Source organism: Chiloscyllium punctatum, chromosome 11, assembly GCF_047496795.1.
Source record: "Chiloscyllium punctatum isolate Juve2018m chromosome 11, sChiPun1.3, whole genome shotgun sequence".
NCBI classification, from domain to species: Eukaryota; Metazoa; Chordata; class Chondrichthyes; order Orectolobiformes; family Hemiscylliidae; genus Chiloscyllium; species Chiloscyllium punctatum.
Window position 1 is genome coordinate 23,136,282 of NC_092749.1, and position 23,568 is coordinate 23,159,849.

The 23,568-nt window shown below is 41.9% G+C and overlaps 1 protein-coding gene across 1 annotated transcript in view; it reads left to right on the plus strand.

The window, feature by feature from the left end:
* Window positions 1-4,287, plus strand: part of LOC140482823 (sulfotransferase 6B1-like) — a 29,567-nt gene extending 25,280 nt beyond the window's left edge. Inside the window, exon 7 of the mRNA XM_072580495.1 lies at window positions 3,176-4,287. Within this exon, the coding sequence (XP_072436596.1) occupies window positions 3,176-3,306 (131 nt within the window). The 3' untranslated portion in view covers window positions 3,307-4,287. The remainder of the gene's footprint in view (window positions 1-3,175) is intronic.
* The last annotated feature ends 19,281 nt before the right edge of the window (window positions 4,288-23,568 follow it).

Sequence of the window (23,568 nt, forward strand, 5' to 3'; positions counted from 1 at the left end):
CTTCTGCGATTCATGCACAAAGACACCCATAACTCTCAGCATCTCTCAGTTGTGCAATCTTTAACCATTTAAATAATATGCTTCTTAATTTCACACTTTCCTACACTATACTATATTTCTATCCCTTTGCAGGCTCCTTATGGCCACTTCACAACTCAAATTCTTCACCTTCCTTCATTCTCCAATGCCCTTTTCAAATTATTTATTGAATTATACACAAAATTACCAACTCCTCAGATACTGATGCAGTCCGTGTCCATATACAGCAAGACCTGGACAATGCTGTGGATTGGGATGACAAGGGGCAAGTTACATTCACATCTGCTAGGCAATGCTCATCTCTCTCAAGCGGGAACCTCATAATAATTCCTTGACATTCAATGGTGTCACCATCACTGAATCGCCCCGTCAACATCCTGTGAGGTTCACATTGACCAGAAGGGGAACAGAACCAGTCATATAAAAAGTCTTATTACAAGAGGAAGTCGGCTACTCAGACTTCTGTGGCATGTAACTCACTTCCTGACTCCCAAAGCCAGTCCATGATCTACAAGGTACAAGTGAGGAGTGTGATGGAATATTTTCCACTTATCTGGTTGGTTGAAACTCCAACAACACACCAGATATACCATCCAGGATAATGTACCTCCCTTAATTAGCGCCCATTCATCCCATTCAGTAGTGATTGTCTTCACCATTGACAGACAGTGGCAGCAGTGTTTACCAAATACAAGGTGAACTGCATTAACTCGCCAAGGCTCCTTCAAAAGCAGCTCATAACGTCGGTCTTCTACCATTTAGAAGGACAAGCAGAGCAATGCATGTGAACACCTGCAATTTCCACTCCACGTAACATGCCATTGTAACTTGATCACCATATCACCATTCCTTCCCTGTCAGTGGGTGAAATTCCTAGAAATTCTTCTACTGTGGATGGCCATACACGTTGTGAAACTGTTCGCCGAGCTGGGAATTTGTGTTGCAGACGTTTCGTTCCCTGTCTAGGTGACATCCTCAGTGCTTGGGAGCCTCCTGTGAAGCACTTCTGTGATCTTTCCTCCGGCATTTATAGTGGTTTGAATTTGCCGCTTCCGGTTGTCAGTTCCAGCTGTGCGTTGCAGTGGTCGGTATATTGGGTCCAGGTTGATGTGCTTATTGATTGAATCAGTGGATGAGTGCCATGCCTCTAGGAATTCCCTGGCTGTTCTCTGTTTGGCTTGTCCTATAATAGTAGTGTTGTTCCACAAGCAACATGAGTTCGGCTGGGACAACACTACTATTATCGGACAAGCCTAACAGAGAACAGCCAGGGAATTCCTCGAGGCATGGCGCTCATCCACTGATTCAATCAACAAACACATCGACCTGGACCCAATATACCGACCACTGCAATGGACAGCTGCAACTGACAACGGAAGTAGCAGGTACAAACCACTATAAATGCAGGAGGAAACATCACAGAAGCGCTTCACAGGAGGCTCCCAAGCACGGAGGATGTCACCGAGACAGGGGACGAAACGTCTGCAACACAAATTCCCAGCTCGGTGAACAGAACCACAACAACGAGCACCCGAGCTACAAATCTTCTCCCAAACTTTGAATGGCCATACATCACATGGATGGTTTACAAAGCTGCATCGCCACCTCCTTCTCCAGGACAATTAGGGATGGACAATAAATGCTGGCTCAAGCAGTGGTGCCCAAAATCTATGAATGAATAAATTAAAACAAAAGCTTGCAAGGGGAGGCAATGGTCTTGTGGTATTATTGCTAGACTGTTAATCCAGAGATCCAAGTCATAGTCTAGGAACCTAGTTTCAAATCCCACCATGGCACAGGGTGGAATGTGAATTCAATAAAAATCTGGAAATAATTAATTCATTGTCGACTGTCAGGAAAATCCGATCTGGTTCACAAATGTCCTTCAGGGAAGGAAACTGCCATCCTTACCTTGTGTGGTCAACATGTGACTCCAGACCCACAGCATTGTGGTTGACTCTTAATTGCCCTCTGGTATGGGCAATAAATGCTGACCTACCCAGCGATATCTTCATCCTGTGAATACATCAATTAAAAAGAAAACACCTTTTCAAACAGTGCATTCCAGATCCATTTCCCTGTATTTGTTCTGATTAGTGAAATGTGTTCTCCTTGTCTCTTTATTTTTCCCTGCAATGATTTTGAATTTGTGATTTCTAGCTGACTCATTTGTTAAAGGGAAATGTTTTCTCCATCTACCCTTTCCAAACCTCGGTGAGGTCACCTCTGATCTCTGTTGCAAGAACGAAATTCCTAACTTTTCCAACCTTACCTCAGATCTGAAGTCTACCATCCCAAGTGACATGTGGTAAACCTAGATACCCTTTTAAAGGTCATTATACACTTTCTGCAGTGTGGTGCACACAGTAACCCTAGCTGAGGCCTGACTGGTGACTTTGTAATCCTAGGGCATAAGCATTATTTCATGATGTGATTTACTGGTGATGTTGTAATGTGCAGGAACAGGAAATATTTCATAACATTTGCAGTGAGCTCCCTTTTGCAAGAGCTCTGTAATGTACAACATTACAGTGTGTTAGGCATTTGCTGCATTGCCTGTCAGGATGGGGGAGCAAGTGAGAATGTAAGAAAATCGTGAAGTGCAAAGAATGATATCAATCATGAACTTGGTGTTGGCCACTGATCTTCCCTTTGTGCACTCTCTCCCTCTCCAGCCAAAACTTTCATCATTATATCACAGAATCTGTACATTGTCAAAGCAGGTCATACTGTATCTTTGGAGACAGTCAGTGTTCACAAAGCGATAACTTACTCCTGGCTGCAACACTTCCTTTGTTACGTGTGGGCTTCTCCAATGAGAATTATCTGAAAGCAGCCCATGTCACGTCAGGGTATGGTCTGGATAGAGGACATCAATGAAGGAAGGACATGTGGGTAAAAGACATGTTCAGGATCTACAATGACTGAGTCCAGAAGGCTTCACAGTAACTGAATGGAAAATGAGACACTGTTTATTCAGTTTCCCCTGAGCCTCACTGGAACACTGCAGCAGGCCTGAGATGGAAGTGTTGCCGTGGGAACACGGTGGTGCGTTGAAGTGACAGGCAACTGGTGGCAGGATTCTACATTATTGCGTCAGATTAGTTTTAACAACTTTGCTTTGTTTTTAATCTAGGTGTGGTTGGAGACTGGAAAACCCTTTTCACTAAAGAGCAGAGTGAAGAGATGGATGCAAAGTTTGAAGCATGTTTAGCAGGAACAAAATTAGGAGCAATGTTGAAGTATGACCTCTACTGTCAGGAGTAATTAACAACACTGAATATTGTGACAGACGAGGAATACATTCTGTTTGGAAAAGACAAGTGTTCAAAACTGTGAATTCAAACATCAAAACACCTCAATTTAAAAACAGAAAATGCAAAAATAAACAACAGATTACCAATGATAGCTAAAGGTTACAGCTTCAGAGCTAAACCTCTTGTGGCTTTGTAATTCTGGGACCATACCATTTCAAGCCCTCAGCTTCTTTCACCCCACACACCCTCCCTGCCTCCATAGTGCTGACCAGTACCAATCCTCCACTTCACCACCTCAGCAGAAACCAATCCAGCCCAAACACTCTCTCAATTCATCAAAGCTGAATATTGCCTGAAGTGTACTGTATTAGCACAGCCTCACAAACTCTGCAATGCTGGAACTGCAACGTGTCATACCCAGCACAAGGACGATTATAGGTCAGCGTATTAAAATTTGTTGTTAGCTGTAAACAGGCAAGCAGAGCAGTTGTCACTACCTCAACTCAACAGGATGGAGGTCACAATGATTCTTCCTTCACCATAATTTCATTGATGGAACAGTAGGGCTAGAGAAGGAGATGATATTGTCCCTTAAATGAGAGAGCACATTTTAAATTGTTTTTTTAAGTATCAGAAGATGCTATTCACATCTTGAGCACCTTTTTAAAATGGTTTTGCTTAAATAATATAGTATAAACTGCAGACACATTTCACAGTTTCATGGTTCATTTGGGTAAATAATTTATTTTCATACTTCTGCTATTAAGAGCCACTAACAATATTCCAAAAGTGCTGGACTTTGAAAGTTAGAATTAAGTACTATTTCACTAGCAAGTGATAAAATATAGAGAAGGGAAATCTTAAATGTTTTTTGGGGAATGCTGTCTCCACATTATTTTTGTTAACTTATGTCATTCTTCAGTCTTTGTTTGGAATGTATTTTAAAACAATGAGAATTATGACATTGAAAAATAAAATGAGTTACTTTGAATTTTGTTGTGTTTTTGATCTGCATTTTTTTACGCGTACTGTTGTGATCTTGTTTTGTGAATTTCCATGAGATGCTCCACTGTGCTAAAATGTTATTTGAATGTAATTATCCCATCACTGGTATTTATTTCTGTCCATGGGATGTGATAGTTGCTGGCTGGGCCAGTATAAAGTTCCCATCCCTAATTGCTGTTGAGAAGATTATGGTGAGCTGTCTCTTTGAACTGCTGCAGTCCCTGAGGTGTAGCTACACCCAACAGTGCCATTAGGAAAGGAGTTCCAGGATTTTGACCCAGTGACAGTGAAGAAACAGCAATGTGGTCGAGCCTGAATGGTATGCGGCTCGGTGGGGGGTGGAGGGGGGGGGGGTTAGAGGTGCGGTTCTTGCAGGGGTTGGTGTTCCCATGACTCTGTTGCCTATGCCATTTTAGGTGGTCGAGATTGTGAGTTTGGAAGGTGCTGGTGAAAGACTCTGGGTTAGTTTCTGCAGCATGTGTTGCAGATGGTACATACTGCTGCTACTGGGCATTCATGTAGAAGGGAGTGAATGTTCAATGTGGTGGATGGAGTGCAAATCAGGTAGGCTGCTTTGACTTGGATGGTATTGAGGTCTTGAAGGTTTTTGGAACTGCACTCATTCAGGCAAGTGGGGAGTATTTCATCACTCTCCTGATTTGTGTCAATAGATATTGCGGACGATGTGAGTTAACCCCAGGATGTTGATCGTGAAATATCATTTTGCGATGATAATGACATTGAATTTCAAAGGGAAATTCTCTCAATTTAGCCATGGTCATTATTAGTTTTCTGTGTGGTGCAAATATATCACTTGCCTGCATATGGACACAAACTGTTTCAGTTCTGAGTGTCATAAATGTTGCTGAACATTATGCAATCAGCACTGACCTAATGATGGAGGGGAAAGGTCATTGATGAAGCAACTGAGGATGGTTGATAAATGAATACAGATACTTACAATTTGTAACTTAGCTTCAGCAGAATTACATGCTTGGTGGCATGTCTCTTTAGTACATATTTGTAACAAACCAACTGGTTAGAGCTGACATCTAAACAGACAGAAAATCCTTACATTATGCAGCCATTCTCAGTGACCTGGCAAAGAGCTGGTGATTGTAGTTCTGGTGTTTGCCATTGGATGGCGCAGAGAGCCTTACTAACCAGGCAAGTGTGCAGACATGAACGAAGTAACAAGTTGCGAAGCACGTTTCTGCAAATGGCATTTCTAAAGTAAAGCTCTGTTGACCATTTGCAGAGATTTCCAAGAAATTAAACCATTAAAAATACATGTGGTACATATCTGTCTTTTCCCCCTGTATTTTACTTAAGCTCTGGAAATGGCCTGTCTAAGTTCAGGATTCTGGTACAACTTGAATGTCAAGGCAAAGGGGTGATGTTTAGGTGCGGGGTTATTTTGAATGCATTGGCCGTGTGTCAATCATTTAAAAGAATAAAAGGGGACACTTTGACTTTGGCAGCTTATGAGTCTGTTCAGGCAAATAGTAGTGTTTAGCTGTAGTTGTTTCATCACTAGACAGAATTTCAATCCAGGTCATAAATTGTAGAGCTGGAAAAGGACAGCAGGCACTTTTTGAATCGTCTGCAGTCCTCACTTTCTTCTAGAATTTAAATCTGGTGCAAGGCACCTAAAATGCCAAATGAACAATGAATATTTGAGGGGCATATCTCATAACAGCATGCACTCTGCTGTTCCCTCAATTTGAAACCACGTGCCTCAGGCACAGTGACAATCCCGTTCCAACTAAATGTTCTTACAGCAGTAACAAAGACTGAAAGTCACCATACTCCCAGTGAACCATAGGCTGCTCTCTCATTAGAGCGACATAGACGATTAGAGCCCTAGCCCATTCAACTTCTCTTTTTAGCTCAAACCCTCCAACCCTGGCAACATCCTGGCTAGCTGAAAGAAGACAGTGATGGCTGATGGGAAATGTTAATCCTGGAGCTCAGTTACTAGCGGTGTACTGCAAAGGTTGGTGTTGGGTCCACTGCTGTTTGTCATTTTTATAAACGACCTGGATGAGGGCGTAGAAGGATGGGTTAGTAAATTTGCAGTCGACACTAAGGTCAGTACAGTTGTGGATAGTGCCGAAGGATGTTGTAGGTTACAAAGAGACACAGATAAGCTGTAGCCTCTGGGCTGAGAAGTGGCAAATGGTTTTAATGCAGAAAGGTATGAGGTGATTCACTTTGGAAGGAGTAACAGGAATGTAGAGTACTGGGAGAATGGTAAGATTCTTGGTAGTGTAGATGAGCAGAAAGATCTCTGAGACCACGTAAATAGATCCTTGAAAGTTGCTACCCAGGTTAACAGGGTTGTTAAGAAGGCATACGGCGTGTTAGCCTTTATTAGTTGAAGGATTGAGTTTCGGAACCATGAGGTCATGCTGCAGTTGTACAAAACTCTGGTGCGGTCGCACTTGGAGTACTGCGTGTAGTTCTGATCACCACATTATAGGAAGGATGTGGAAGGTTTGAAAAGGGTTCATAGGAGATTTACTAGGATGTTGCCTCATATGGAGGGAAAGTCTTACGAGGAAACGTTGAGGGACTTGAGGCTGTTTTTGTTAGAGAGAAGAAAGGTGAGAGGTGACTTAATTGAGACATATAAGATAATCAGAGGGTTTGATCGGGTGGACAGAGAGAGTCTTTTTCCTAGGATGGTGATGACTAGCATGAGGGGGCATAGCTTCAAATTAAGGAGTGATAGATATAGGACAGATGTCAGAGGTAGTTTCTTTACTCAGAGTAGTAGGGCCATGGAACGCACTGCCTACAACAGTTGCAGACTCGCTAGCTTTACGTGCATTTAAATGGTCATTGGATAAACATATGGACGCGAATGGAATAGTGTAGGATAGATAGGCTTCAGATTGGTTTCACAGGGCAGCGCAACATCGAGGGCCGAAGGGTCTGTACTGCACTGTTATGTTCTATGTTCTATCCTTGTAAATCTTTTCTGGACCTTTTCAAGTTTTGCAACATCCTTCCTACAGCAAGAAGACCAGAATTGCATACAGTATTTCAAAACTGGCTTAACCAATGTCCTGTACTCCACAACTTCCCAACTGCTATACTCAATGCTCTGACCAATAAAGGCAAGTACAACAAATGCCTTCTTCATTACCCCGTCTACCTGTGACTCCACTTTCAAGGAACTATGAACCTGTACTCCAGGTTTGGATTCTCCTTAATCCTTTTGCCAAAGCTATCTCATGTCCTCTTCTTGTCATCCTGATTTTCCTCTTACGTATATCCCTACTGCACTTATATTCTTCTAGAAATTCACTTGCTCTCTGCAGTCTATACCTGATATATGCTTCCTTCTTATTCTTAACCAAAACCTCAATTTCTTTAGTCATCTCCAGCTTTCCCTGCACCTACTAGCCTTGCCCTTCACCCTAACAGGAACATAGTGTCTCTGGACTCCCATTATCTCATTTGTGAAGGCTTCCCATTTTCCAGCCATCCCTTTACCTGCAAACATCCGCTCCCAATCAACTTTTGAAAATTCTTGCCTAATACCGTCAAAATTGGCTTTCCTCCAATTTAGAACTTTAACATTTAGATCGGGTCTATCCTTTTCCATCACTATTTTAAAACTAATAGAATTATGTTCGCTGGCTCCCCCACTGACATCTCAGTCACCTGCCCTGCCTTATTTCCTGACAGTAGGTCAAGTTTTGCACCTTCTCCAATAGGTACATACACAGACTAAATCAGAAAACTTTCTTGTGCACACTTGACAAATGCCTCTCCATCCAAGCCCATAACACAATGGCAGTCCCAGTCTATGTTTGGAAAATTAAAATCCCCTACTATAACTATTCTATTATTCTTACAGATAACAAAGCTGCTTACAAATTTATTTCTCAATTTCTCACTGACTACTGTGGAGGGGCATTATAGTACAATCCCAATTAGGGAATCATCCCTTTCGTATTTCTCAGTTCCACCCAAATAATCTCCCTAGACATATTCCCAGGAATATCCTCCCTACCATAATGTTATCCCTTATTAAGGATGCCACTCCCAGCCACCTCTGCCCTTTTCTATCCATCTAGTAGAATCTGTACCATGGAATATTACGCTGCCAGTCCTGTCCATCCATGAGCCATGTCTCTGTAGTCAGTCTCATGTTCCCAACCATGCCCTGAGCGCATCTGCCTTACCTGTCAGGCCTCTTGCTTTGAAATAAATGTAGTTTATTTTATCAGTCCTATTTCATTCTCAGCTTTGTTCCTGCCTGCCCTGACTGTTAGTCTTGCTCCTTCGCTAACTTCATCAGTCTCAGACTGATCTTTCCTCACCATCCCCCTGGGTCTCACTCCCCCAGCTTACTAGTTTAAATTCTCCTGAGTAACTCTAGCAAAATCTCCTTGCCAGTATATCAGTCCCTTCCAATTCAGGTGCAATCTGTCCTTTTTATACAGGTCACTTCAATCCCAGAAGAGATTCCAATGATCCAAAAATGTGAACCCTTCTCCCCTGCACCAGCCCCTCAGCCTTGCTTTCATCTGATCTATCCTCCTATTCCTCCCCGCACTAGCTCATGGTACCGGGAGTAATCCAGATATCACTATCCTTGAGGATCTCCTTTTTAAAATCCTGCCAAACTTCCTATATTATCTCCCCAGAATATCGTTCTTTTCTCTTCCTGTGTTGTTAGTTCCAAGGAGTACAACAACTTCCATATGATCCCTATTCCCCTTGAGAATATTCTGCATGCTCTGAGAGATAGCCTTGATACTGGCACTAGGGAGGCAACAGACCTTTCTGATGTCTCATTGTCGTCTGCAGAAACGTCTCTCTGTGCCTCTGACTAGAGAGCCCCCATCACAATCAATCACTTGGAATCTTGTTACACTTGGGCTAGTCTCAGTACCAGAAACCTGGCTGTCAGTACTACCAAGTTTTGAGAAGATTTGTAGTTCAGGTTGAGGTTCTGGATGTAGGTTTGCTTGCTGAGCTGGGAGATTCATTTCCAGACATTTCGTCCCCCTACTAGGTAACATCTTCAGTGGGCCTCAGGTGAAGCAGTGTACATAATTCCTGCTTTCTATTTATATGTTTGGGTTTCTTTGGGTTGGTGATATTATTCCATGTGGTGATGTCAATTCCTGTTCTTTTTCTCAGGGGGTGGTAGATGGAGTCTCACTTGATGTGTTTGTTGATAGAGTTCCAGTTGGAATGCCATGCTTCTAGGAATTCTCATGTGTGTCTCTCTTTGGCTTGTTGTAAGATGGATGTGTTATCCCAGTCAAAGTGGTGTACTTCCTTATCTGTATGTAAGAATACTAGTGAGAGAGGGTCATGTCGTTTTGGGGCTAGTTGGTGTTCATGTGTCCTGATGGCTAGTTTTCTGCCTGTTTGTCCAATGTAGTGTTTGTTACAGTTCTTGCACAATATTTTGTAAATGACATTAGTTTTGCTTGTTGTCCGTATAGGATCTTTCAAATTCATTTGCTGTTGTTTTAGTGTGTGGTGGGTTTGTGGGCTACCATGATGCCAAGAGGTCTGAGTAGTCTGGCAGTCATTTCCGAGATATCTATGATGTAGGGGAGAGCGGCTAGGGACGTGTTTTGTCTGCTTGTTTGGGTTTGTTCCTCTGAGAGTCCATCATTCCCTACATTTTACAAAAGAGTTCACTTGTTTGAGATGGGGATAACCACAGCAGACTCCTGCATTACCTGCCTCCCTCTCCTCTCTTTCCTGGAAGTAACCCATCTACCTGCCTGTATCTGCAGCTTTTCTCCCTTCCTGCAAATGCCATCCATCACACCCACCAGCTCCTGTAAAATCCTCATCGCTTCTAACTGCTTCTTCAAACAATCCATGTGATTTGGTAGGATTGACAACCAAACACACTTCCTGCAGACATAATCATCAGTGATTATGATCAAAGGCCATCTTTGCCTGAACAATTGACAGACCCAGAAAGTTGCACAGTCTTACTGCTCTAAAACACTGCTCCACTGCTCCAATCACCAACCCAAAGAAATCCAAACATATAAATAGAAAGCAGGAATTTTCAGCAGTGCTTTGCTTGAGGCCCACTGAAGATGTTACCTGGTAGGGTGACAAAACGTCTGGAAATGAACCTTTAAGCTCAGCGAGCAAACCTACATCCAACATTGCTCCAGGCTAACATGGTACCTTTGTTTTATATTTCAAAAGTTTAATCAAGAGGCAGAACTCAATACAAACATATCATCAAAAATGAACCCACTCTACTCACTATTGTAGATTTACAAAAAAAAAACGTAAGGTTACACTTTAAAACTAACTACTTGGCTGCTTCCCTGCTGTGGGCTCCATCCCCCATCACATAGGTTCCTCCAAGATCAGCTGTGAATTTCACTGTTTGTGTATTTTTTTTAAGACAAACCCCAATGTCCAGGGATACTTGAAACAATCCAACAGAAGCAGTCAGCTGTACAGGTTCACTGCCTAGTCAGACAACTGTGCAGGTTTGTTTCTGTTTGTTTCACTTTCCACGTGATCCCTGCCATTGTCACTCCTCATCCTTTTTAAAGTGCCATGGTTTTGACCTTTTTTACCTCAAAATTTGAAAACAATGCAATAGATTATAAAACAGTAAGTACTGCTCCTAGAATTCAGGGAAATCAGCTCCACCACTGAAAATACCTCCAAAAACGAGTAGCTCGTACAGCCACAATTTTTTCCCATCCTCCATCTTGGATTACCCAGAATTCTTCTTTAGTAGGAGTAACTACCAGTTTTCTCCCCTCAGGCTGACATAGGGTCATAGAGATATACAGCGTGGAATCTGACCCTTCAGTCCAATGTTAGATAGTTTCTAATCAACACTTTCAGAGATGTTATGACACATCTTTGAAGCAGGTAGCACTTGAACCCAGGCCTCCTGGCTCAGAGGCAGGGACTTTACCACTGTGTCACAAGTTATCTAGTTACAATTGGCATAAGGCCAGCAGCTTATTCTAACGGAATATGATTAACTCCAAACTTCTGAAATGGTCATGCAAATTGTTTTGTTGGAGCCAACCTCTGCAGTGGTGAGTCGTTAGAGACAATAGCATGTACTTAGGAGCAGGACTCTCTCTGATGCTAACCAATGGTGAAATTTCAGACTGGCACATTCGTGATTTTGAGAGGAGAGTATGGTGGGAAATGAGTGGGCAATAAAAAACCCTCTTATTCACACATTGCGGCATAGATTCATTCAGCACAGAAACAGACCCTTCAGTCCAACTCGTTCATGTCGGCCAAGTTTCCCAAACTAAGCTAGTCCCATTTGTGAGAAGTGAGTTGGCGATAGATGAGAATAGGATCAAAAGGGAAGGAGGAGCAAAAAAAATGATAAGTAAATAAATGAAACCGTTATAATTTAACCACATTTAATAGCATTTAGAGTTGAACATCAGCAAATGCAATGAGTGACTTCGTTCTGAGTAGTAAGCATGAACTAGGAGAAGTATATTTGTTGGAATTGAAAAGCGTGATCCTGGAAAAGCACCGCGGGTCAGGCAGCATCCAAGAAGCAGGAGAATCGACGTTTCAAGCATAAGCTCACCATCAGGCATTTCGACCTGATTTCTGGCATCTGCAGTCCTCACTTTCTCCTATTGGAATTGTCTGTTGAAATTACTTGAGCCCAAAAATGTCACAGTGAAGCTGAAGGCAGAAGTGCTGTCAGGATGTTCAAAGGACAATGTTCTGATGACAAGAAAAGAACTGGCAGTGGTTGAGGGAAGAATGGTGTTTATTTCGAGTTAGGGGGAAATCAAGCAAGGACAGACCTGGCAAAAAAGATCTGGGTTCCATTATCCATTCAAGCATATTTGAAACACTGGCGTTCTGTGGAGAGGATTTTCTGAATTTATTCGCAAGATGTGGGTGTTCCAGGAGGGTCAGCATTTATTGCTGTTGAGAAGGTGATGGTGTGCTACCTTCTTGAATACAACTGAGTGGATTGCCTGACCATTTCACAAGGACATAAAGAGTCAACCACGTTGCTGATATCTTGTGGTTAATGTATAAAACAGACTGAGCAAGGATGTCAGATTTCCTCTCTTGATGGACATGAAGGATGTTGTTGGGACTAGAGGGTTTAAGTTATAAGGAGAGACTGGATAGGCTGGAAGTTTTTTTCACAGATGTGGTTTGTATGTGGAATTAACTGCCAGAGGAAGTGGTAGGTGCAGATACAGTTACAAAATTTAAAAGATATTTGGACAAATACATAGATAGGAAAGGTATCCTATAGGCCAAGTGCAGACAAGTGGGACTAGTTTAGTTTGGGAAGCCTGGTCAGCTTAGAGGAGTTGGACCAAAGGGTCTATTTCTGTGCTGTATGACTGTGTGAGTGAATCAAAGGGTTTTTAAATGACAGTAGGGTCACTAATAATGATACTATTTTTCATTCCAGAGTTAGTTGTTCCAGTTTAAACTCCCTTACAGCCATGATAGAACCTAAACTGGTGTCTCTGGATTATTAGCCCACAATTCTGTATTAAAACATAGAAACATGGAAGATAGGAGCAGGAGTAGGCCGTTCGACCCCCTCGAGCCGGCTCCATCATTCAATATGGCCGACCATCGAACTCAATCCCCTAATCCCACCCTCCCTCCATATCCCCATGAGGTTTACCTCTTATCCTTAAACTATGGTCCTTGGTTCTGGACTCCCTCATCATTGGGAATATCCTTCCTGCACGTAAACTTCCTAGCCCTGCTCTAATTTTACAGGTTTCAGTGAGATCTCACCTTATTCTTCTCAACTCCTGTGAATATAATCCTAACTGACTCAATCTCTCCTTACACATTATCCTGCCATCTCAGGAATCAATTTGATAAGCCTTCGCTGCGCTCCCTCTACAGTGAGAACATCCTTCTCAGATAAAGAGATTAAAACTGCACCCAATGTTCAAGGTGTGGCCTCACCAAGGCCCTGTATAACTGCAGCAAGATGTCCTTGTTCCTGTGCTCGAATCCTCTCGCTCTGAAAACCAACATAGAGTTTGCCTTCATTACTGCCTGCTGCACCTGCACACTCCCCTTCAGTGACTGATGCACAAGGCCTCATTGAACATTCTCTCTCAATTTACAGCCTCCCAAACAATAATCTGCCTTCCTATTTTTGCTACCAAAGTGGATAACCTCACATTCATCCTCATTATACTCCATCTGCTATGTATTTGCCCACTCTCTCAGTCTGCCCAAATCACACTGCAACATCTCTCCATCCTCCTCCCAGCTCACCCTCCCACCCAGCTTTGTCTCATCTGTATATTTTGACATTGAGTTCCCTAATTTTAATCAGGAATATATATTGTGAATACCTGGGGTCCTCAAACCAATCCCTGCCCCACTACTCACTTTCAGAGAAGAAACTATTTATTCCATAAGCAAGAGATAAGTGTGAAAGAGAGGGATTCAAACCGGAGGTGACCTTTCTGGAATCTTCCTTAAAGTTGAAATGAAAACAGGCCTTTGCAGCTGGATCAGCCACCCACATAACTAAACTGTCCCCTGGAAGGAGACCTGGAGGCCAACAGGAAAATCCCAGCCAGTGTCATTCAGTGCCTTAATGTGGCTTTAATTAATCAAATGAACTCCCTGTCAGTTTCTCTGCCCTGCTACTGGCCTCCAGGGAAATAGACTAGGAGCAGAGGGAAGGGGAGAAGGGCATCGGGCAAGGGGAATTGAGAAGGGGGATCTAGTACTGGCCAGTGGTGCAATGTTTATCATCTATGTAACTCCTTCCCAGCCCTTCCCAGGGGAGGCTAAAATCTCTGCCATTGGGGTGGGAAGGAAGAGCAGCCAGCCAACCTGGTATGGGTGAGGCCCATGGTAATAAGAAAGGAAAGAAAGGAACCCTGCAAATGTTGATTATGAAGAAAGTTTAGGAGCAGGACATCAAGTTTGGCAAATTGCTGCATTATTTCCTCAAACATTGGTGAAAACAGGGAATGTTAGGAAGATTACAACTACCAGAAATTAAATTGTTCTGCTGTATCAAATGTGGCTGAGGGAGACCTTTGTGACTTCTCAGGGAGAAGTGGAGAAACATCTGAGGCATCAAATGGTTCCAGGGTTGAGAGAGGTCCATTGAGACTGTGCTGACTTTCTGAAGTAATAATTCATCCATCTTTTCCCTGTAGTTCGATGAAGGTATCCTTTTCAGATAACGATCCATTTCCCTTTTGAATGCCTCAGTTGACTCTGACTCTGCCACATTGTCAGGCAGTGCATTCCAGATGCTAACCACTCACTCAGTGAGTAATATTTCCTTCTGGGACCATTGTCAATTGCCTTCAAGATGGATAGACAAAGTGAGCCAGACGCTGGGATGTGTTGCTTCAGCAAAGTGTCACTGTATCTGAAATGGAAGAATATTTCTGTGAATCTTTCCCAGATTGTCATAACTTAGTGGAAGGGAAAAGTGCGGAGTATTTGCCTCCTCCCTAGAATTTTATTGAGCACCGTCTTCATACAGACACACCAGTAAAGCAGCTAACCATCACAAAGGAGCTCCAACATGAACAGACCATCCATAGGAAATACATGGCAGATTAATTATTCTTTTGAATTTCTATTTTATGTTCCCACCCCCCTGCCTATTTTAGTCATGAATCTTGAGTGGAACATTCTCATAAAAATACTTTCTGAAGTCAAGATGCATAAAGTTGATGGGCCTGCCATTGATTATTCACTTTGAATGTCTTAAAGAGCAATAATAAATTCATTGAGCTCAACTTGTTTCATAATTTCAAGTTGGCTTGGACTTATCAGCTATTATTCACCATACAATTGAATTGTTTCTGTTATAATGGGAACCAATATATTTCCCACTAAATGTGCCTGGCAAATAGATTTATACTCCACAGGATTATACATTTGGACTTGACTAAAAGATTGGGATAACATGGATTAATTTCTGATCTTCTAATATAATTCCTCAGTTAAATAGGCTTTTTAAAAATGTTCATGTTGTTGGGCTAAGCCAATAATAATAACATTGGAATAACCAATAAAAGTATGAATAAAATAATATAGAGCCTTTTTTCCCCAGACTGATTCTAACACTCTGAGTTGCTGATTAATACATTCTATTGTAAAATGTGGCTGAATCCTTCGAGTAAAATGTAAAGGAAAGTAACCTGATGCAACATCGTTATTACTCAGACAATAACTTCAGCAGCTTTAAAACTACAGCATATAATATAAGGCTTTGCAGTCAAACTGGCCCTTTCGAAGTTAAGAGCTGAAAATGTGTTGCTGGAAAAGTGCAGCAGGTCAGGCAGCATCCAAGGAGCTCCTGATTAGACTTTCTGGTGTAATTTCAGACCAAATCCTACCCAATTAATGACTAAAACAAATCAAACTAATGAGGTGAGATGAATAATCAAAGTGGGCCCATCCCAGCATTTGGTGAACTACCTACCAGTTTTAGGGCTTATCACTGTTATCTTTGCTTTGACAACATGGCTCAGTAAACTGCAGTCTCACTTCTAAAGTAGAAGGTTTTGGGTTCAAGACCAGATCCAGAAAAACTGATTGCTGTAACATAATCCCTACACTGTCAGAGGCCCTGTTTTATGATGCCTAAGTGCAGAAAGAGGCCATTTAGCCCATTAAGGCAGCACCAACCCTTCAAAGAGCGTCTCGCCCCTTCTACCTATAACCCTCCATTTAACATGGCTAAACCACCACGCTATAGAATAATTTAGGATGCCCAATCCACCTAACCTACATATCTTCAGATTATGTTAGGAATCTGGAGCACACAGTAGAAACCTACACAACACAAGGAGAACATGCAAACTACACACAGACAATCACACAAGGTTGGAACTAAAGCCAGGTCCCTGATGCTATGAGGCAACAGTGCTAACCACTGAACCACCAAACCACACCGTCACCTGCATAAGTTGTTAATCTGAGGCTGCTCTACTCATTCAGATGGATTTTAAAACATCCCATGAAGAAATCAATTTGATCTATTCCCTGTCCCCTGCCACTATTTATCCCTCAACCATTACAGATTATCTGGTCAATATCACATTTCTGTTTATGAAAGATTTCTGTGTGCAGCTTAACTGCCTTGTTTCCTACATTGTAAATCTAAATGTTTTCTTATCAAAGGATAACTTTGTACTTTCTTCGGACTTTATCCTGACTTCCACAGCAGCAGCTGATTACAAGGTGACAAAGGGATTGGGCAGATGGTGTTGGAGGGAAGCCAGCCCAGCTTTATCAGACACAATTCTCCGACTCGAGATCAAACAGAAGAGCTACCTGCCGCACTCAATAAAGCAAGACAAGATGTGACTGAAGGCAGTGAGCAGCACCGTGTGTAACACAAATTTGTGAAACATAAGCCTGTTTGAACAAACCATTGTGACCCATTTTTTGTGATAATTGTTTTAACAGGCAATGACCATGGTGTTGTAGAGGGGGACATCCTCTCAGTGATAGCACCTGGTCTTGAAGGCTCAGATATCCAAGGTTTGAGAGCCATTGTGAACCATAATATAAATGCTCCTGGTGGATTATTATTAGAAACTGAAACATCACCAAAGCCAAGAACACATACACATTTATTAGCCAGAGCAGTACCAAGATCAGAAAAGCTATTATTTTGTCATTTGCTTATAGGACAACAATTGAATATTGCCATACACCTCTCTTTTAAACAATATTCAATGTTTTAAAAAATCCAACATTTAAATTCACTCATTTCCTTTATGGCCTTCTGGTGTGTGAGATTACCTTTACTGTTTCGGCAAATTCCTTCAACATCAATCAATTGCATTTAGCAGTTGTCAGGTAACTCACAATCCTCTATTGCATCAATTAATCCAGTAAATGAGCCATCAAAGTGTCCAATCCATCAATAAAATTGTCAATGGAAATGTTTCTATTGCACAATAAATTTTCTTTCCACATGTAGCACAGGTTGAGAGTTGCAGCTTAAATGCGAGTTGTCAGTCTGCCATCCACTTATCCTGGGAGAAGTGGTATGCCTCACTCGAAGTTGGCACGATGACATGAGCTGCAATTGCTGCTACAATAGTCAGAAGTACTTTTAGTTTTTGGCAGTGGATACTTCTTGGACCCATCACAAGGTTTTCTCTATTTGTATAGGACTGAATGTCTATGGAGATGAGTACAGTTTGATAGAAAGCAAATGAGGACAGTGTCAACACTTGCAGGAAGATGATTCTCATCATTGCGTGAGTGATCACAGTGAGGTTACCTCAGTCATCATTGAAGGAATTACTGTGAGTAATGTGAAAATTTGATGACGCTGGATCATTGTAGGAGGTGAATGAAAATGGGCTTTATTACAGGCTGGGAGTGTTGTGTGATCTTCACTGGGACTTGAAGGCCACGTTAGCATGATTTCAACTTTTCCAAATCTACTACTAGAGATGGATTTAAACTCAGAGATGGGTACAGTCTTTATATTTCTTAGATATAAAATGTATGAATGCAGGAAAACTGAACATATAATAAGATTAGAATCACAGATCACCATGCTATCGTCCAACAGGTTTATTTGGAAGCACTAGCATTCGAAGCACTGCTTCTTCATCAGGTGGTTGTGGAGCAGGACCATAAGACACAGAATTTATAGCAAAAGGTTACAGTGTCATGCAGCTGAAATATATTAAACAAACCTAGATTAAGTCTTTCATCTTTCAGAATGGTATTGCTGGTTTTGGTTCGTTAATATGTAAATCCGGGAACTCCTTTTAAGTCCCATTTTCAAGATAACTTCAGGTTTTCTAACAAAAGGTGTCATCTCAGCTCAGACAATGCATGAATATGTGAAGTTAACGTCTGTCTCTGTACCAATCTTGAATCTGACTGGTTCTATTTCTAAAGCGGGATTTCCAGAATCTTACATGTATTGACTGTAGGTTATAAATTTTTGAGCAAAGTAAAATATAATTCTACATATATGGATTCACACCATAAACTTATATTTGTGTGCGTGCCGGAGAGACAGAGTGAGTGTGTACATGTGGGTGTAAGAGATTGTGTATATGTGAGTGTGTAAGCTTGGTAAAGTATGTGTGTGAGTGTGATGGGGTATAAGCCTGTGAGAAGGTATATGTGTGGGTGTGAGTGTGGGGTATGTATGTGTGTACAGATGAGAGAGAATTTGTGTATGAGAGAGGGTCTGTGTTAGTGCGTGAGTATGTAGGAGTGTGTTTGTGCACGTGCACTCATGTGTGTGTGTGTATGTGTGTGTGAGAGTGTATGGTGCAGTGGGGTCACCTGTAGTGTGACATGAACCCAAGGTCCCAGTTGAGGCCATCCTCATGGGTACCGAACTTGGCTATCAGCCTCTGCTCGGCTACTTTGCATTGTTACTTTCCTGAAGTCTGTCTTGGAGGATGGTCACCAGAAGGTCCGAGGCTGAATGTCCTGGCCCGCTGAAGTGTTCCACGACTAGGAGGGAACACTCCTGCCTGGTGATTGTTGAGCGGTGTCCATTCATCCATTGTCATAGTGTCTGCCTCAGGGCATCCTTGCCTGCAGCATATGAGGTAGACAATGTTGGCCAAATCACATGAGTACATGCCGCATATAGGGTGGGTGATGTCCCCACATATAATAGTGGTATCCATGTCAACAGTATAACATGTCTTGCAGCGGCAGCCATGACAGCATTGTACGGTGTTGTGGTCAACGTTTTCCTGAAGGCTGGGTAGTTTCCTTTAAGCAACCACCAAACCTTAAACAGATCATTGTTCACAGCAAACAGCCCAGGCTTCAGGACAATATCAACCACAACACTGTACAACCCTGTCACGGCAGCTGCTGCAAGATGTGTCAGAGTGTCGACACAGATACCAGCATTACACATGGGAACATCACCCACCATATACGCGACGGATACTCATGTGACTCGGCCAACATTGTCTATCTCATACGCTGCAGGAAAGGATGCCCTGAGGGATGGTACATTGCGAGACCGAGCAGATGCTTCAACAACAGATGAATGGACACTGTACAACAATCACCAGGCAGGAGTGTTCCCTCCTAGTCGTGGAACACTTAGCAGGCCAGGATATTCAGCCTTGGACCTTCAGGCGACCATTCTCCAAGTTGGACGTCAGGACAAGCAACAACGCAAAGTGGCCGAGCAGAGGCTGATAGCCAAGTTCGGTACCCATGAGGATGGCCTCAATCGGGAGCTTGGATTCATGTCACAGTACAGATGACATCACAGCACTATACACTCTCTCTCACATACAAAAGTGCATACACACACTCCTACATACTGACACAATAACACAGACCCTCTCTTGTACACAAACTCTCTCTCATCCTTATACATGTACACACCCCACACTCACACCCACACACACACCCTCTCACAGGCTTATACCCCATCACACTCACACACATACTTTACCAAGCTTACACACACACATACACACAATCTCTCATGCACTCACACCCACACACTCACAAGCACACACTTGCTCTGACTCTCCTGCATGCACACACATATAAGTTTATGGATGAATCTGTATTTGCAGAATTATATTTCATTTTGACCAAAAAATGCATAACCTACAGTCAATCCATGTAAGATTCTGTAAATCCCACTTTAGAAATAGAATCAGTCTGACTCAAGATAGACTTCAACCTCACGCCTTTAATATATTACCTGAGCTGAGATGTCACCTTTTGTTAGAAAACCTGAATTTATCTTGAGAATGTGACTTAAAAGGAATTCTGGGATTTACATGTTAGTGAACCAAAACTAGCAAACCAATTCTAAAAGATGAAAGACTTAATGTAAGTTTGTTTAATATATTTCAGCAGCATGTCACTGTAACCTTTTGTTATAAATTCTGTGTCTTATGGTCCTGCTCCACAACCACCTGATGAAGAAGCAGCACTTCGAAAGCTAGTGCTTCCAAATAAAACCATTGGACAACAACCTGGTGTTGTGTGGTTTTTTATTTTGTCCACCCCAGTCCAACACCGGCTCCTCCAAATTATAAAAAGCTTGTGACACCTGTTTTCTGAAATGTCAAATGCTATGCAGAAACACACTACTGACAGGCAAACATTGTAAAAATAGGTCCCCCAAACTCATACACCCAAATTACTCTCTGGTACACTTAAATTTTGGGGACAGAATTGTGATGCCACAGTGAAAGTTGCTTTGAATATTTATTGCAAGTTGCTTCTTTGGCAAAATTCATACCTTTTGGATTGCAGGACACATTTCATTAACATAAAATGTGCACTTTGGCATTTCTGGGATAGGTAGGCTTCTTAAAGGGGTGTGCTTTGTGAGTTTATTTGGTCCACACAGAGCATTTGGTCTGCAAATTATATGAACTTTACTTTCCTTTACCTTCCTCCTTTATTCTTGATTGCTGACGGAATTTAATATTCAAAATGACGATAAAAAATTCCTGTGGCTGTGGACAGGTTTCGACAACCCAGCATGATTCAGGTGAGGAAGTAAATCTAGTGCCTTTTGTTTTTGCCCATCGCTACCTTATGGTTTGCAATATCAGCTTCCTTAAACAGACCTAAACTTGTCAGAGGATTGAAAAAAAAGTGATGTAAGAGTCTAATCAAATGTTGATCTTTATCTCAAAGAGCCTGGAATACAGAGGATTAGAAGTTCTGTCACAATTTAATAAATCTCTGATTTAAGAAGTGAGTGAAGTGATTGCTGGGCCCCTTGCTGAGATATTTGTATCATCGATAGCCACAAGTCATGTGATGGAAGACTGGTGGTTGGCTAACGTTGTGCAACTATTCAAGAAAGTTGATAAGGAAAAGCCAGAAAAATGTGGACCAGTGAGCCTTACATCAGTGGTGGGCAAAGTTTTGGAGGGAACCCTGAGGGACAGGATTTACATGTAACTAGAAAAGCAAGGACTGATTAGGGATATTCAACATGGCTTTGTGTGTGGGAAATCTTGTCTAACTAACTTCGTTGAGTTTTTTGAAGAAGTAATGATGAGGGCAGAGTGGTAGATGTGATCTATATGGACTTCAGTAAGGCATTCAACAGGGTTCCTCATGGTAGAGTGGTTAGCAAGGTTAGATCACGTGGAATACAAGGAGAACTAGCCATTTGGAAATAGAACTAGCTTGAAGGTAGAAGACAGCGGGTGACTGGAGGCCTGTGACAAGTGGTGTGCCACAAGAATCGGTGCTGGATCCACTGCTTTTCGTCATTTATATAAATGATTTGGATATGAACATAGGAGGTATAGTTAGTAAGTTTGCAGATGACACCAAAATTGGAGGTATAGTGGACAGTGAAGAAGCTTACCTCAGAGTACAAGGAGATCTTGATCAGATGGGCCAAAGGGTCAAAGAGTGGCAGGTGGAGTTTTATTTAGATAAATATGAGATGCTGCATTTTGGAAAGGCAAATCAGGGCATGACTTATACACTTAATGGTAAGGTCATGAGGGGTGTTGCTGAACAAAGAGATTTGGAGTGCAGGTTCGTAGCTCCTTGAAAGTGGAGTTGCAGGTAGATAGGATAGTGAAGAAAGCATTTGGTATGCTTGCCTTTATCAGCCAGTGCATTGAGTATAGGAGTTGGGAGGCCATGTTACAGCTGTACAGGACATTATTTCGGCCACTTCTGGTGTCCCTGTTATAGGAAGGATGTTGTGAAACTTGAAAGGATTCAGAAAAGATTTACAAACATGTTACTAGGGTTGGAGGGTTTGCGCTATAGGGAGATGCTGAATAGGCTGGGGCTGTTTTCCCTGGAGCACTGGAAGCTGAGGGGTGACCTTATCGAGGTTTATAAAATCATTAGGGGCAGGGATGGGGTAAATAGACAAGGACCTTGCCCTGGGACGGGTGAGTCCAAAACAAGAGTACATAGGTTTAAAAATTGAGAGGGGAAAGCTTTAAGCGAGATCGAAGAGACAACTTTTTCATGCAGTGGGAGAAGCGTATATGGAATGAGCTGCCAGTGGAAGTGGTAGAGGCTGGTATGATTACAACATTTAAAAGGCATCAAGATGGGTATATGAATAGGAAGGGTTTAGAGGAATATAGGTCAAATGGGACTAGATTCGTATCAGATATCTGGTTGACATGGACAAGTTGGACTGAAGGGTCTGTTTCCATGCTGTATATCTCCATGATTCTATGATTCCAATATTCCTGTGAGTTTGAGTTTTGTGTGTGTGTGTGTGTGTGTGTGTGTCTGTGTGTGTGTGTGTCTGTGTGTGTGTGTGTCTGTGTGTGTGTGTCTGTGTGTGTAACTGTGCAAACTCTCAAGTTTTCCTCTTTATGATGCTACACATATGTGTTGACATAAAATAATTAAAAGTACTGCACACCAAAATAACACAACAAAAATATTGGGTGAGGTCATTGGTCTGGAAAGATCCCATTTAATGTACTGCATTGAATACTGACCTCCATATCTCTTGAGGCTTTTAAGGTGATGCAGTATAGATTCATTAGAGTGATTCTGAGACTAAAAGTTTCAAATCTGAGCCCAGGTTGCACAGACAAGGCTTGTCATCTCTTAAATATCAAAGATTAAGATCTGGTCTAATTAATATGCTTAAGATAATTAAGGGGTTTGCTGGAGTAGATATGGAGACCTTATTAATTTTGCTGGAATATCCAGAATAGTTTATGGGGAATACAAACTTTAAATTTAGAATGAGTGAATTAATGAGTGATGTATGGAAACAGAGTTTTCAATAGCAACTTGCTTTTATATTGCTCTGTTAATGTAGAAAACATGCCAGATACTTCACGGAAGCATCGGACAGAAAAGAAGCACCAAGTCAAAAAAAAATGTGAGAAGGGAGTGACTAAGAGATTGGCGATGGGAATAAGGTTTCATGGAGATTCTAGGGGATTCAGAGAGATGAAGAGATATTGGGAGGGAATTCTTGTAGACAGCTGAAGATGCAGCTACTGAAAGCAGGTTAAAGTGACTGGTGAATCTATAAGGGTGAGAATAAGAAAACAACAGAGTTTGCAGAGGGTTATGGAAGATTTTTGATGATGGAATTCACACATCTAAGGTGCAGTTTAAATCTGTGGACGAAAATCTTAAATTGGTGGAGTTGGGTGACTAGAAGCCAATGTAAATAAGTAAGTACAGGTGTATTGGATGAAATGGAACTTTGATTTAGAGTCTTTTCTTTACAGTTTCCCCAAACTGCGTTGGATATGTGCACATTGAAATCTTTCTCATGGTTTCAGGAGATTACAGAATTAGTTAA